A 17129-nucleotide genomic window follows, 5' to 3' on the forward strand; every position below is an offset into this window, starting at 1 on the left:
TCAAACTTTGGATGTCATGGATTTGTTGCACCGACGGCGGATGGACTGAAACTTTTGGGAATTTCCATCATTCACGACCAAACGGACTCACTGTGAGTGCTTTTTTAGATAAACTCGTTTTTTGCTATAGACATGCAGAAGTTTAATTCCTCCGGCAGCCACAGCAGCACGCTGCCCCGGGACGCGGAGCTCCAGCTGCGGCTGGCTGACAGCGGAGGAGCCGCGGACGGGAAGGAAAACGGCGCAGGGAAACATTTCCTCTCTGAACCCGAGCAGCAGAGCTCTTTATGCACCAAGAGGAGGATGCTCGTCGGGTTGGATGTACTATGTCTTTTCGTCGGTAAGAAAGGTGTATTTATTTCTTTTAGAATAATAAGTCTGACCTCTGGGAAACTGCTTTTTATTATTATTGTTATTATTATGGTGTGACTGCAGTTCTGTCATCATTTTAATTTAAATGCACTGAAGACTACTCTCCCTGTTGCCATTTCAAAGTCTTGAATTTATAATAAGGAACTTTCAACAGTCTTAAAGGTCACACACACCTCCATAAGCTGGTGTTTTGATCGCACACGTGTCAACAGCAGCTTTGCAGATCCTGGTAACTTTGTGGGGGTCACAAGGAGGTTAAATGATGTTTTTCACCATGTTTTCACACACACACACACACACACACACACACACACACACACACACACACACATTGGATGAGGATTTGTTGAAGTTAACGAAGCTGCAAAGCATTTTTCCAGAAGTCAAATGGAAACTGGTCAAACAGGGAGAAAACTGTCTCGGTGCACGTGGGGGCTTGAAATAGGGAGGGATTGGGAAGGATGAAGGGGGAGGGGGGGAGGGGGGGGGGGGGTCAGCTGGCAGGAGCAGAGTTCCCGGGAATTCATCTGTTTCCATGGTAACCCGCACATCATTTCCCGGGAAAAGAAAACGTGGGAATACGTGGGATAAACACATGGCGAAGATGACCTCCAATCTGCGAGCCCCCCCCCCCCATCCCTGCAGGATCACTGCACGTCAGCCACAAGTAATGAACAGAGCTCAGCTGGAAACTGTACTGACTCATGATTCAGTAAGATTTTCACAAGGCGAATTATAAACATCAGTAAAAACATGTGGGCAGCAACTGACAGAACCGAAACAAAGCAGTGGTCAAAATGAGTTTGCCCATAATTACATAGAAGTTACCACCAGATTCCAGCACACAGTGGATTTGATGAGCTGAATGATGATTGTTTTTGTCTTGAAATGATCCGCTAATCATTTGTTTTTATTGTCTAGTTTTAAAATGTTGAAACTAAAGATTGCTTATTATCACACTATGATGACTTTTTGCTTATTAGCAGCAGTAACAAAACCCAAAGGTGATTCAATTTAAAGTACAATGGAGAAAAACAGTGGCATTTTTACTTGACAATATATAGATAATAAAAAAAATGTAGAATCAATCATCATCAGCAGTATCCATCCTGTGTGAGAAGCATTTTGATTCAATACGAAGCAGTTTAATTGCCATTATGTTCGGTGTTCGGTCTATAAATTGAGACTTAATATGACATTATGCCTAAAAGTTCATTAATTAGTTCAATACTTAGTAATAGTGAGATGGAACTGTTCACTGGCAGAAAAAATCTCCAAATCTTTTAGTTACACAAATTTATAAAAAAAATCCTAAATACTGAAAATCTAACATAAAAAACAGAGAGTTTAGCTGATTCATGTGCTCAAACTTTTTAGTTTTTGTATGGAAGGTTAATCTGGAAATAACCCAGTGACCGAAGATGTCAAAAAAACATAAGAGAGGAAAATGAATGCTATTTCTCTCTTAAATGTTGTGGGCAGAAAATGTCAGAAAAAATGGGAACACCATCAACAGTCTGGTGAAATGCCAGCACCTCTGAGATTCAGCACTTTCAAAATTCAATACTTCACTGCCATGTCAACACAGCCAACAGGAATTTGGTATTGGATGTGTACTGGACTGATATCCGCTGAGACAACATATAGTTTCATTAGTTTCATGTCGTCAGCTCACATGACTCTGATAAGGGTGGGAGCATCAGTGCTGTGTCAGTCAGTGGTTATTTGGACCGGCAGCACACACACACACACAAGAGAGAGAGAGAGAGAGAGGCGGAACCTGTCTAGGCAGACTGACAGGTCTCAGTCTGGTTGGCAGTTAAAAGCTCATATCGTGGCAGACAAAACGACATTGTGAGGCAGTTAGTTTCATCTACGTCTTATTCTTAACCCCTGCAGGTATGCTATTAGTTGTTCACTTCTCAGCAGCTGTGCTTCGTGTTTAGGAAGTGGCCGGCATCAGTCAGCACAACAGAGGAAACGCTCTCTCTCAGTTCTCCCCCCAAGACCCACACTGAGCACGCCACTTGCTTTTTCACAGAATTGCGTGCCCTGACCCCTTTTATCCTGCTTCTAACCAAATTACAACACTAAGACTGAATCACCGAGCCTCAGGCTGGACGCAGCTGAGAGGATTTAGAGTCAGCAAGTCTTGTAGTCTTGTGACTGAAATTCTTTCTTTAGTAAGTAAAAACAGTTCATCGTCTCCTTATGGATGATTTGAAAGGTTTCCATGTTCAATCTGTTATTTCCAACATTATAAAAGTATTTTAGAGCGGTTATAAAAGTTTAAGGGCTCCGGAGTGTAATCTCTCTAGTCTCTGCACTAAAAATAATTCTATCAATCACAACCAGGAGTTATCATCTCAGATCAAGAACCACAATACCTGCTAGACATCACATGGTGGTGAACTGTTCAGTCCACTGTGTGCGCTGGCATGAGAGCATGATATTGAACTATATAACACAATATAACTTATTGTTTCATCTATTCTTCTTATTGTTGCTCATTAGCTGTTAGATTACTTACAGATTCTCGGCTGTCCGACTGCATCCTCTCGTCTGTGCCCTGTTAACCATCATGTCATGTTATCAGCAGAGGCCCGACCTTGACTCATTCGTGGGCATTCAGCAGTGAATGCCATCACTTAGTGGAAATGAATTGGGGCCTTCTTTTAGCTGAACCCTCTTATCTCTGACTAACCCAATTTTCCTTTTAAAAATGCCATCATCGGATTCCCTCAGACGGCTGACCTGCCGGCATTATTCGTCCTGTAAAAGGGCCCATTCACGAATGTAACCGTGGAATTTTACCCTGAAGCATCCTATCCTCATTATCTTATTAGCTGAAGAATGAGCTGGCGTTTTCACAGTCTCTCCATGTGTTTTAGTATTTACTTCGCTTTTAAAGTGGCGACATAAAGTTAATATGGTGTGGCATTATGAGTGAACTTTAAATTGTCTGTGTAATTCTGGGATATTGAGGACTTTATCCGGGGCTTTGGGTTACATGATCATACTCTTAATCAACACCAGGCTTTTCTAGCACTGACGTGCTCCAGTAACAAGGCGGGTTGCTGCTGTGACATGCACATGAGGGATGCTTCACTACTGACACTGAGCTGCTCTGGTTCAGCTCAGTGTCAGTAAGTTACACGTAAGCTGCAGAATTGAAGTGTTTGCTTTTGTGTCTAAGTGCGTGCATTCACTCCTCTCGGGACTGCGGGGGTTTGACCAGGACAAAGCTGACAGAATCTGCGCCCTGTGGCTGCATTTAAGATCTAGCGTCCAGCCACCCAGAGGTCACTAGGCGTCATTTCTGCTGTGCATGCAGGGACAGGCCTCCCATCCTGCACAGGTGGTCCCTACCCTGTCATCACAACAATAAAGGCAGCTATTGACTCTTAAGTGTAATTGGGAAATGATTGGAAGTGGCGCCTTAAAGCCCATTGTTAGATTATACAGCTAAGAGGAACATTACGACCGCCACCAGGCTTCACCTTGTAGACGTATATAGTGAAATAATTTCATACTCGATATGCACAAGATGTTAGGCTGACTTAAAGTAATGCAAAACAGAAAAATGACTGTTGACAAATTGCGTAGACTTTTCTATTTAAAACAATGAAGTGATTTAGGAAAGTTTTTAGGAAAGAGAAAATAGGAATCAGTTGATCACCGTTGTCTGAGAATGTGTTTTTGTTCTAGACGTGAAGCAGCATGCCAGGACGAGAGGACTGGTATCTACCTGAGTGATCTGAATTCTAAAATGGCCCCCTCTCTCCAACTTATCTCTGCTTTTGTCCCCCGCTTTTTTTCTCCTCTTTAGACAAACTCTATTTTGGGACTGAAGTTGTTGCGGCGACGTAGTGAGGTGTGTGTGTGTGTGTGTGTGTTTGTGTGTGTTTTATGCCTGCGAGTGTGTTTCGGGCGGATGGCGGGTTTATGTTAGAGGATTTCTCGTTCTGTTCTTTTGGCAGAGAAAGCTGCCAAGTGAGTGAGACAGCAAGAGGCCAACACGTCACAGCATGTCAGTGTACAGGGCCAGGAATATTAAATTGTCTCCTGTGTGTGTGTGTGTGTGTGTGTGTGTGTGTGTTTGCTTGTGAGTAAAAGTGAGGGTGTGGGTGTTTTTGGTGGATGCGTCATCCTGGCTTCTACAGCAGACACCCTACTACAGCTGCCATGTGCGTACTGTTTGTTGACAAATTCGCCGGTCCTGTTTTGCTGCACATTTTAGTCCCTGATCAAACACACTCTGAAGTTATGGAACACGCTGGCATCACTCTGTCTGACAGATGGAGAGCCATTAAAATGTCTCAGTCAAATCATTAGCTAGTGGAAGAAGTGATTTCGCTTACTCGCCCTCGTTAGTGTATTAATGCATCTCCTTCCCATTGACAGCACTGCAGAGGTTCAGGAATCCATTAACTCCTTCCTCAGACGGACTATGTGGGCACATGTACTTTTCTGTCAATACATCGTCCTTCAGCCATTAGCACACCAGAGCCAGCTTAGGACATAGAAATGTCTCAGCTGCCTGAAGGCTGAGGGGCAAGTGAGAGCCTGAGTGAGCGAATAGCCCTGGGGTAAGAGAGCAGAGTGAGGCGAAGAAAGAGAAAAGGGGTTGAAGATCTACAGTAGGGGTCAGGGGTCAGACCCAGGGGCGCCTGAGGGATCTTATCCACAGCTGTCTGTTCATGTCCTAGTGAGGAAATAGCACTGAGAAGTATTGGTACGGTTCAGACAGGAAACGGCTTAAAATGTACTTTTAATGAGGCAGCTGCAATCTTCTCCTCGATGACGGTTCCATAAGTGCCCAGGGTGGTCCATAGGTATTAGCCGTAATGAGTGAATAAAGATGTGCCTAGTACTTTAATCCTCAGTGCTCATTAGTTAGAATGGGTTTGGGGAGACGTACCATCAAAGTATCTATCTGAATCCAAATACAGCCCATAGCCCCTCCTTTGCGTCTGTCAGAACTAATGACTCGTCCTCTACCGTCTCCCGTCTTCTGTCTTCCGTCCCCCGCCCCCCGTCCCCGCATAAGGAGACTTAGACAGCCCCCTTTGGCGCCATGGCATGGTTACCCATCATCGGGACCATTTTATCATTGTGTCACATCTCACCTGCTGGAGCCTTCCCTCCCCTCATCGTCTCAAGCTCCACTCTGAAGTTGTTCCAACTGTATGTCACCCTGATAACCAACGCAGTGACAAAACAAGCCAGCAGCCCTCAACTCTTTCCATACATGCATACATACATACAGTGCTACCACAATCAGGCTGTTCCATGCCAAAAACCCCCCCTGCAGTCTCAACCACAACCCTGTGTCGCTGACTGCAAGCTCTCACCTCACTGCACACACCCTTACCTTCATGCCACAAAACCACCAGAGAGCTCCTTTAAAGTTTCCGAGGTACATACCAGAGTGGCGGGTCATTTATGTTCCTGCTGAATCAGACAGGCAGACAGACAGCCCCCTTCAGACCTCACCACTCACGCCCTGAACTCCAGAGCCGGGCTCCAGGAAGCAGGTCAGTGAAGTGTGGAGAGAACAGAAGCAGCTGTGGGAAGCACGTCTCCACTGGCAAGCTGTAACAGTAACAGTGGAAGGGGCAAGCAAGAGCTCTCCTGGTGCACTGGTGGAACGTAAAGAACAGAAAGGAGGTTGGAGCTAGAAACATAATGTTGAGGATTTTGTGGATTTTTTGTGCATCAAAAGCTTCATTAAACGATACATAAATGACAGTAACGACTAGAAAGCTGTTTCTCTCTGGGCCTTTCTGGATGCCCTGTGTTTGTTGCTGTATATGAAGTGGATGCCTGCACCATATGTCTTAGAAATAGGTCACACCTGTGAGCCCGGGTAGTTTTACTCTGATAGAAACACACCTGATTGTTGGAAACCAGGGGAAAAACACCTGCTATTTTTTTCCATGACGCATGAAGCAGTGGGTACGCACTTAAAGAGGCTGTAGGGAGTCCAGCAGCAGCAGCAGATGCCGATGATAAGAGATGGTTAACAAAGGATTGTTGTGGTTCATCTTTGTTCTTTAATGATTAGTCTGTTTGTGCTGCCATCAGGGCAGACAAAACAGGTCTCTCAGAGCAATCCAGCCAATGATGGTAGAAGAAATGGGTGTGTGTCGATGCTGGGGGCACTGCTCACCCTTATCCCACCTCCCCTCTACCTGGATTGGGCCACCAAGGTTGAACAGGACGAACAACCTTCTAGGACGCTCTCATACATGCACGGTACTTTCTCTGGGTTTGTGGCAGTTCATGGTTAACAATCATAATCACAGCCTTGGTGAGAATGACTTAATCTCATTTAAGTGTTACCTGCCCTTGAGTCTTCTGCGTCTTTTCCCAGACTGCGTCTTCAAACAAAGACTTTTTATATCAGGTGAAACATCATAGACTTGGCTTTGCCCCTGAACAACCTGCTTCAAACTGAGCAGTGATTAGATGAGTCAACAGATCAAGGCTAGCTTATGGAGACAGCTTTATGCCATGAAAGTCATTATTGCACAAATGACCGTGCAAGCCCACCCAGCCCAACTGCAGACTGCTGTTTACGAGCATGTCAGGAGGCCGTCACACTAACTCCTATAATGTCTTTACCAGGAATTATCATGCTTCCAAAGATTCAAATTCCAACACTTTACACTTCACTTCACTAGTTTGTTGTGTAGTTGCGAGGTTGACAAGCAGCTTAACATTTAGTTGGGAAATATTGGCACATGCAAGCTGGTGAGGGGCCCAGCGAAGGTGGACCACCCCTGAAGTGTGCTGCAGCAAGCTGGGCCACAGCCCAGGCTCAGCCCGGGCCTAAACTGCAGGCCAGATGGGCCTGTGTTAACAGGCCACTAATTGTCTGTCCTCCAGTTCTATCGAATAGCAAATGTAGAGCAAGGCCCGTACAGTCAATCATTATTGGGTGTAATGAAGCAGATGTCCATTACTGTGGCTTAGATATGGCTTAAGGCTGTGTGTCATGCTAATCTATGAGGATGCGTCACCAGCAACATCCAACGTAGTTCCATTTGTCTGGCTCTCGCGTGGTTTATTTGGTTGGTTAGTTGTTCTTCTAGGTGCTGGTGGGTTTTTTGGCAGTTTGTTTGGTGGTCTGTGAGTCTATGTGGCTGTGGGTTTGGTTTGTTTGCACCCCAGTGTGGTTTTTATGTGTATGTGAGCGTGTTGAGACTGTATGTGTGTTGGGGGGGGTTTCGCTGGTTGAGGTGGGGTCATGTTTACAGAGCGGGTCCCAGCAGAGCCCAGATCTCTGACCCTCACATTCCAGAACCACCACTAATGGCCTCCGTCTGCTGTTCTCTGTAGAGAAGCCCTTGCTGCATCTCTCTAGCCTTCTCTCACCCCACTATTACTGCCTCACCCACATTTATCAATTTTCTAGCCTCCTGGCCATGGATATCAGCCTAGTTTTTAGTTTGACCCTGTATTGATCGGCAGATGTTTGCAATACGACCGAGAAGCATGTTGATGAATAACCACCATCTGCCGTCTTTTTTTTTTTTGTTTAGCTCTCTGCATTTAATCACATTCTCCGTTGATTTCTTTTTTTTTTATTTCTTGCTTTTGGTTGTTGTTGTTCTCCTCTCGCAGTGAGCTCATTCTGGGCTGTGGTCATAGATGTGTAAATTAGAACCAGAAGAGTTTTTCAGAGTGAGGCACATATCCCCTCTGCTCTCATTCCTCCTCTTCTCCTTCCTCCCTCCCTCTCTTCTCCCCCTCTCTTTCTTTCTGTCCCTTTTGACTATTTGAAAGCATTCCTTCTTTGAGTGTCAGGCCCAGCGAGCAGCACATTTTGGCCTGGCTGTGTTAGCCAGCCCACTCCTCCGCCTCCTTTTGGGCCCGCTCACAGGCTTTCCTGGCCTGGCTCTCTTTTGAGCATGTCTTGGCCAGGTGCAGAGGTTTGCTCACAGCTGCCTGACAGATGATGTGAGGGTCTCTGGAGTGTTTTTATGTCTTGTTGTGAAAACTGTTTAATGTAGTTGTAAAGCATAGAGGTTGACTGAGAAGTTGTAAGGCATAGAGTCTGATTGAGAAGCTTTGTCTCTGTGAACTGATCTTTGGTCCATTGCCATTAGTGCTGAGTCTGTACGTGGACTTTATGCAAAATGGGAAGCCAGCACAAACCATCAGTCATAAAATATATTGATATCTGTGTCAGCACTTCACATTTCCCATTAGACCTCTATATGTATTGAAAATGATCCATTAAGAAGTCCTGTTTCTACTGTAACCACAGAGTGTTTGCTCCTTAATGGAGAACCAGTCCATTACCTCTTTGTCAATGCAGCAAAATATTGATTATTGAGAGAGGACTGGCCATATTGTGGAATCCCAGGATACAGAGAAATCCTGTTAATGGATGGTATAGAACTCTATTTGCCTCAAAAATTGACCTGATCTAAAGTAGGTTAAATGTCAATTGCTGTGCGCTGTTTCACCATTTGAGCACACAAAGAACTCCCCCACGTATGACCAGAAAATACATTGCAGAAGAATATCCAGCATGTTCGAGTTTGTGTAAAAATGTCCTACAAATTAGGTTTTGTTATAAGTTGCATTATGCGCTTTTGGGCATAAAAGAGACTGTAACAAAAGCTGCTTTGCTTATTGAGTGCACTGCAAGTGATTATACAGTCAGTAAATTGTAGTATTGCTATGAATATTAAAATTACAAAGATACATTGATTACAATACATACTGAATATTCAGTCATTTTGCTTCATCATACCCTCACACATACTAATTTGCAGCACAATCATGCTGTTTCCCCTCTTCTACCATACACACACTGTATAAATACATGCACAAGCCAGTCAAGCCAGCAAGCTACGAGCTGTGGGTTGGATGACCTTTCAGCTAAAACATATTAAAAATGGAATTTAGTGCAGCATAAGCAAATGAAAACACTCCACACCCACCAGAGATGAACCCGACCATATCTCTGCAGGTGATAAGGGGATTACAAAGAAGATTAAGAGGTGTGGGTACACTTTATGCAGGTGGCAGGAAGAAACATGCAAACCCTAATACAGTACAGGATCTGTGCTTTCCCAAAGTATTAATTTGAGTTCAGCATAAAATAGTCCAATACAACACTATTACTAATTGTGTACAAAAATCCAAAGATCATCAATCATAAGATTCTTATTTTAATTTTATTACATTATATGCCTCCTGTAATACACTCAAGGTTCAACTAACATTTGTTATAAAGGCCATCACAGTTCAAAGATAAATGAATAGATCCATTATCATGAATTCCCCTGTCTTAAAAAACAGACAACACCTGTTTGTGACCTGGACATGTCACCTGAGGTACATCAGTACGTGACTGAGCTGAATCTCTGTAGGTGTGTGTGAACAGACGCCTGTCGACGTGGCGACTGAATGAGACGAGTGAGAGATCGGGGTCAGATGAGAGGTGTTTCCTATCTCTGCCTCTCTATTTCATTGTCTGCATCACAGCCTGCGCTATCTGCCTGCAACGTGTCTCCCTCGCTCCTTCCCTCCCTCGCTGTCTTTCTAAGGCCCTCTTGAAATATATGGAAGTGGGCTAGCTTTTATCTGTGTTTTGTCTTTCTGTCAGGGCACCATGACTTTGACTACAGAGGTCACTGACTCACACTTTTGACGACTGTAATATTCTCTATCCAGTCTGACTGTCTCTCTGCTATAGTCACAGTGCTGTTTATTGTGCTGATAGCTTCAAACCTACAGATAACTTCCCTCGTTTATCAGTGCGGTGAGGCTAAATGAGCATTTTATGAGTGGACTATATGGTTGTGACAGCAAACACGGCATTATGGCTCAAACTGAGAGAAAGCCAAGTGCACATAGTTAACTGCAGTGGCTACGGTATTCATGTCCTGCATGTCAGTCAATGATTGTTGATTTCTTATAATTACAGACATGTTTGCATGCCGTTGTTTTGTGTATTTGTGTGTTGTTCCTTTTGGCCTGGTTTTGAGTGTGTATCCTGTGCAGTACTCAGTCACGTAGTCTGAAATATTCCCTGGCAGGAGCAGTGTTTTGGCCTGGTTGCGTTCCAGCCAACCAGCAGGCCTGGGATGACAGGAAGAGGCACAGAGGTTAATGATTAGTCCCATGTTCTCGCTGCATTCCACGGGGTGACAAGGGGACATGGGACAAGGGACAAAGAAATGGAGCGGGCCGGGCAGGCTTTTACAAGCCTATTGGCTATTAGTTTGAAGTACATACAAATAAAAGTGGTGTTTCTTGGAATACAAACATGCCATGCCTTTTTAGTCATCATTAAAATGTTGCACAACTTTTATCCAATGAACTTTCCCCATGAGGCTTTACGATTTGTTTGCTTAAAGCATGCCAGACCTTGACCGCCTTTCACCTGATAGAGTGCTTAATTAGTCACTAACCAGGAAACAGAGTGAACACACACAGTATGACAGTATGTGGAACAATTGTTAATGTAAGATTAGATAGACTGAACTAAAAGTCACTGCTTTTCACCCAAACAAAGCATCATTGTTAGACAATACCTTGCTGTTCCTATAGTGGGTTTATTGTCCTCTTTGGCACACATGCCCTCTAATGTCTTCTTCCTCCTTCCTCATCTGAATTCTCCACTGTCATGCCCATCTCCGTCTTTCTGTCTGTCATCTCTCCTTCTCCCTGATCCTCTGGTGAGAGCAGCTATGTGAGGAATGCTTAATCCCCCGGGAGTGTGGAGATCATGTCACCAGATGACTGACACTCATGCTCCTGATACAGGAGTATCTCTGTATCTTGCTCTCCTTGTCTTTATGCCTCTCTCTGTTATCTCCGTTGCACAGACCACATGTTCACAGACATTCATCAAGCCATCTTTTGTTTTTTGTCTGCCCGCCCTCCCTTTCTCTCCCACATCTCATCAGCCTCCATCCCATTCTTTGCGTGTGAGTTGAAGGCAGTGACTCCGTACAGGCGAGGCTTCTTCTGTGGGGACTCCAGCATCACCTATCCCTATAAGGACCGAGAGGCCATCCCTGACAGCCTACTCATTGCTGGTGGTATAGCCATCACCGGCCTAACGGTAAGACATTGATAGCTGTTAGGGAGCATGTGCAGTAAAGCAAACATACTTTCACTATTTCAGGATCTGTACTGTTTGACATATGTTAACCAGTTTCTCGTGTCATGTTTCCCTCTCAGATTGCACTGGGGGAATGCTATCGGGTGCGTTTCCGAGGTGTGCGCTCGCGGGCTTTTGTTCGAAACTGCTATGTGTCGTGCCTGTACAAGGAGCTGGGAAGCTTCATGTTCGGTTGCTGTGTGGGTCAGTCTCTCACCAACATGGCCAAGCTAAGTGTGGGACGCCTGCGACCCAACTTCCTGTCCGTCTGTAACATCACCTATGCCTCCATCAACTGCACTCCGGGCAGCTACGTGCCCCACGTCAACTGCAGGGAGCCTAATCAGAAGATGGTGGAGGAAGCAAGGTGTGTGGTTTGAGCACATGCGTGTGTTTTTCCTCAGAAAATCATTTGTGTAGTTAGCTAAAGATGGGACAGTTTGACTCATGCAGTTAATGTGTAACATCTTTTATTGATGTTCTCTTTCAGGAAATCTTTCTTTTCCGGCCATGCTTCCTTTGCAATGTACACCATGCTCTATCTGGCGGTAAGTCACATCTACTCTTAAATCAACACATATACACACAGACACACGAATAAATGCAGAATGTGACCTTCACATTCACCTGAGCTTGGTTTGTGTAATTACAGTATTCTGTACTGTGTTTACAATGCTGGGGGAATATTAAAGCTCTCGCTTTCATTTTGGTTATTAGAGACAACACCATTCCCCAGAGACCAAGAAGACTCTGCAACTATTAACTTAGATAAGCTAATTAAACATGCACAAACACACACCGAGACATGTGCTGTTAAATATATTCACACTTCCTGATCGTGAGGGAGGAGATCTTTGAGAGCAGCAATTCTCCAAAGGCATCCTGCTTCAAACTGAAAGAGCTGGTGAGACAGAGAGACAGAGAGGAGGGGGGAGAGAGGAGGGGGGTGAGAGAATGAGGGAGAATGTTTTCCACGGGGAACATGAATAGATGAAGAGACTACGCAGACAGAGGAGGCCTTGTTGTGGGTCTCATTTAGAGGGGAGGGAGTGGAGGGCTGAATATGCCTGCTGAGAGATCGACAGGCTTCTTTCAGCAAGAGACACCCTCTCAACTCACCCCCAGCCTCCCCCATCTCTTCATCTTTCTCTCACAGTGCACTGCCCACTAGTCATGCGTGCATTGTGCGAGAGAAATGGCAGTTAGTGGGAGACAAAAGCAGCACATTATCAACTATAAAATGTCCATATTCCTCATGAATTCATCCCCTTAAATATTTTATTGTATACTGATGAAATGAAAGAAAAAATGAAAATGAAACCTCCTCTATAGAAATCCAAATAAAAAGCAGGTCTTCTCTGACCATAAAGAGACAGACAAGGATGAGTAGGGGGAGGCTGAATAAGAGGAATGAGCGGGTGAAGTACCGAAGGGAAGAAGTGGGCTGGGAAAAAACAAGGGCCTTAGTGTTTGCTACCCTTGTTTTCGCTCCTCTCTCTCCTCTCACGTCTCACTCTGAGGTTTCTCCACAAACACTCAGATTCACATGCAACTTTCCTGCTAGCTAGTGTTTCAGCACACTGTAGACAGCCTGGAGAGGTTGTGTCAGACCTGTAGCAACATGCCACCCGGACTGAGGCCAGCTGCTAGTGTTTAAGGCAGGAACAGTGACACCTGCTCTCAGTTGGGATAGGAGAGGGAGATGAGGACCCGCTGAAGGTCGGCCTCGCCGCAGGAATGTAGGCCACGTGCTCCCCAGTGTTTGGTGGGTCCAGACAGACCTCCAGCCACCTCATAAAACTGCATCACACTCGCCCTGTGACCCCGTTTTTACAGACACAAACATCCATTCTGTGCTGCAGCGCCGGTGCAGGAGATGAGGATGAACAAAAGGAGGAAATAGCGTTTAGATAGCGTTATCGGACTTGTGCCAAGCTTCTCTTTCCATTCTGGACAGAGTGGATGTCCATGTTTCACTTAAAGGGCTCCGCCTGTATTTATAGAACTTGAATTATAAGACATGATCATCAGTTTACATGCATATATCCATTTTTCTGTTGTAATTATAAAGTAAAGTAACAATATTTATCTTCCTCCTTTCAGTTCTACCTGCAGGCACGGTTGTCGTGGCGTGGAGCTCGGCTGTTGCGGCCACTGTTACAGTTCCTCCTAGTGATGATCGCCATCTACACCGGCCTGAGCCGCATCTCTGACTACCGTCACCACCCCACTGACGTCCTCACAGGCTTCATCCAGGGAGGCCTCACAGCTTACTGGGTGGTATGTCGAAAATCATTGTTGTCCAAATACTCTTTAAAAACAGTTATCTCTGTCCTCACAGGATTTGTTTCTCTCTGCGGCCTGTTGACTGAGCTAGCTTAAACAATAGGCTCTATCCCTCATTTTCCTCACGCTGATCTCTGGTGGTGTTTATAAACAGGGTATGATTGGCAGCGCGTGTGGTCCGTGTACATTTCCTGACATGTTTTGTGTCTGTGCCTGCAGGCCTTCCACATCTCCTCCATGTTTAAGCCCTGCGCCCGTTCAGACACGTCTCCCACTAGCATGTCCCTGGAGAGTCCGCTGTCCAGCCAGCAAACCGTCTGTTAGCAGGCGCGTGCAATCACTCCAGGAATCAGAAGATGGACTGCGAAAAGACAGGGAGAACGTCAGATAGCACAGGCGAGGTGCAGAGAGAGGAGAGAAACTTTAGTCTTTAAGAAAGGGAATCAATCAAAGAGAAGGATACGATTAAAGAGTACAATCTAACACGTGCTTGCTCCATCGGGCAAACTGACACACACACGCATTCACACAGTAATCTAACATGGTCACACACTCACACATGTGAAATACAAAAAGCACATTTGACTGCAAGTCAAACCCGTCCAGTGAAATGAACTACATAGTAATATTGCAGATATTTTTTTATATATGAAAAAAAGTAAAAATGTCTATTTTTCAAGATTTCTAGAAGCTGCTAATGTTGATAGTTTCCCGTTTGAACTTGTTTTCTCCTGTGATGGAGGCATTTGGTCAGTGCATTTAGTTAGCTTTCAAAGCACAACTGGTCACTCTTTGGTCTTGGGTGAGGGAGGAAGAAACACCAGCCTCCTCCACACTGTTTTTGATCCTCTGCTCGGCTTGGAAAACGTCACCCAGCGGCTGTGAACTGAGAACAGACCTCAGATGTAAAAACAGCTCTGTGCTAAGCGACAGAACCGGTAGTGATAAGGAGCACGCACTGGCTTCAACCTCTAACCATCTTTAATTTCAGTGGCCTGATGTGTCACTGCTCTAATCAGACTGCCCTACAGTCCACCACTATGACTAAACAATAACCTGTATGTAAGCAGAGAAAAAGTAGTATTTGTGCTGTACAATGTTATCTTTCTTTTCGTGTAACTGAGGTAGTGATGGGGAGGAATCTGACTAAGTAACTTCCCTTCCCCACCGCTACCACTTTTCTCTACTAACCACTTTGACTGCGTCTCAGAGATGCAGGTCTGACTGAATTTTGTAACCTTTGACTTTTGTCCCCGGACTCTCTGAGCTGCACCTTGATTTACGCCACTCTGACAGGAGAGCCGATATGCCTGCGACCCCGGCGGCCCTCCTGCGCATCTTTATTAATAGCACTTGAACGTACATAACGGATCCGTATGTAATCAATATTATATATTTTATCACAAGTTTGAATAATCAGTGTTTATTTTTGTTGATGTCAGACTCATACACTATAATTGTTCTTGGTTTTTTTTCTTGAAATGATAATTATTCAAATTGAATGGAAATAGCTCTGTCATTTTATAAACCACACAGAATTTCAAAAGTATTAGTTCCAGCTTTGGACAGTTTTTACGTGTTTATTAAGTGTTTCTATTTACACTTGTGTCGATCAGGTACAGAGTTACTGTTGTATCTGTTGTAACTACTAGACTGAGCCACAGATATTATCAGAAAGCTATATTTTTTGTGTTCCCAGTTATTGTCATTTGTTTGTTTCGTCTGTGAATGCCAGAAAGGCAGAAATAACCACTGTACTCAAAAAAACCAAACAATAAAATGAATGTTCAATGTTTTTAACTTTTTCTACCCTCGATTCCTTTGAATGTCTATAAACTGAAAAGTAATGCACCACGGCCCTCCTTTTTTCCTTCCAGACACACACATAGTTAATCTCATTGTCATATTTATGGTCATCCCGGTTGTATCTTACAGGCAGAGTTGGAATAGTAGAAACAGGATACCAGGCTCAGTAAGGACATAAGGAAATCTGGACTGAAAGAAAACATAAACACTGAAATGACAAGTGGTTTAACCTTGTGTGTTGGGAAGCTTCCACTCCACTGCTCCCCTAGTTTCTTTCATTACAACTCGCTCACCGTCACACCCTTCCTTGTTTTGCCCCCTTCCCTGCTCTCAGTCCTTTTCGTGTGCAGTGGAGCATGATGGACTGTTTCAGGGGGTCATGCTACCATGGAGATGCTTTGCCAGATACAAGTTGGGGCGTCTGAGGCATTTTCTTTCATTTCTTTTTTTTCTCTCTCCAATTCGCTTCCAGGCTGAGGGAGGAGAAAAGAAAGCAGCCCAGATCAGACAGAGAAGGCAAATGAGGGAGTGAGAAAGAGGGAGAGCTTCGCTAATGGGTTTGTGCATAACGCTGAGGTAAGAGGGACAGACGAGCAGGAAAAGTGGTCCATTAATGAAGGGAAGGAGTAATGGAGCAGTTGGCAGAATAGATGGGGCGGTAGATATTGGAGAGTGAGGGTGATGGGCGTGCAGTGTCAGGGTGGGAAGGAATGTGATTGTGGTTTTCGGGCCTGTTTTGTTTCATAATACTGTAACTAAGGAGACACATTTCATTCCACAGCAACATGTGTGCCTGTGCTTGTGTGACAGGTTCTTGTCTATCGGTGTCTGCCTGCTTCCTTGTTATTGTCTTATGTTTAGGTGTGTGTGACTGAGCCGAGCGAGAGGTTGGCTGCTCCACTGAGCTGAGCTTACACACCCTGTCAAACATGACATCTCGCTTACATTGTGACTGGCGTCCTCCTCACCAACCCCATTGGCCCTAATGGAAATGAATGGGGGTCGACAAGCAGAGGCACATTCTGTATGTTCAGATTACTGAGGTCCAGGCGGAAGGGCCTCACTATTTACACTGCTGTGACTGTGTACACAGTAGGAACAGTAGTCCGGTACTGTGGCCATTTAGAATGGGAGGTATTTGAACTGTTATCTCAACAGGTGAAAGCCATTACTGTCCACACGCTTCACCATGAAAGAAAAGTGAACTCACTTTCCCCCTCTTCCTCGTACTTAACTCTGGGGAATTCCTTGATAAGATTATGATTTTTATAAAATTGGACAGGTGTAAAAATAGCAGGGCGGATGCCAGGGGGTGCTGATCCAAATCGACACAGATAAGTATGCTGCGGAAGGCACGTAGCTCACCTGGATATCTTGGCACTTCTACGGAAAAGCCACTTGTTTTGAACATGTTTTTTGTCTGACATGATGATAACATCATCAAGGCATTTCCAGCTCTGCCAAATTCCATTTACGGAGCTCTGGCCCTGTTTGAAGTGATGAAATAGCCCTTTTGATGGAGATGTAAAAGAAACGT

At 44.7% G+C, this 17129-nt stretch overlaps 1 protein-coding gene across 1 annotated transcript; it reads left to right on the plus strand.

Annotated features, from left to right (window-relative positions):
- On the plus strand, positions 1-15586 carry ppap2d (phosphatidic acid phosphatase type 2D). Its single transcript, XM_070847605.1, has 6 exons — positions 1-340; positions 11304-11461; positions 11581-11867; positions 11991-12048; positions 13604-13780; positions 14006-15586. The coding sequence occupies exons 1-6, from the start codon at positions 133-135 to the stop codon at positions 14108-14110; spliced, it is 993 nt and encodes a 330-aa protein (XP_070703706.1). The 5' UTR covers positions 1-132; the 3' UTR covers positions 14111-15586.
- The last annotated feature ends 1543 nt before the right edge of the window (positions 15587-17129 follow it).

The sequence above is a fragment of the Pempheris klunzingeri genome, chromosome 17, assembly GCF_042242105.1.
Source record: "Pempheris klunzingeri isolate RE-2024b chromosome 17, fPemKlu1.hap1, whole genome shotgun sequence".
NCBI lineage: Eukaryota > Metazoa > Chordata > Actinopteri > Acropomatiformes > Pempheridae > Pempheris > Pempheris klunzingeri.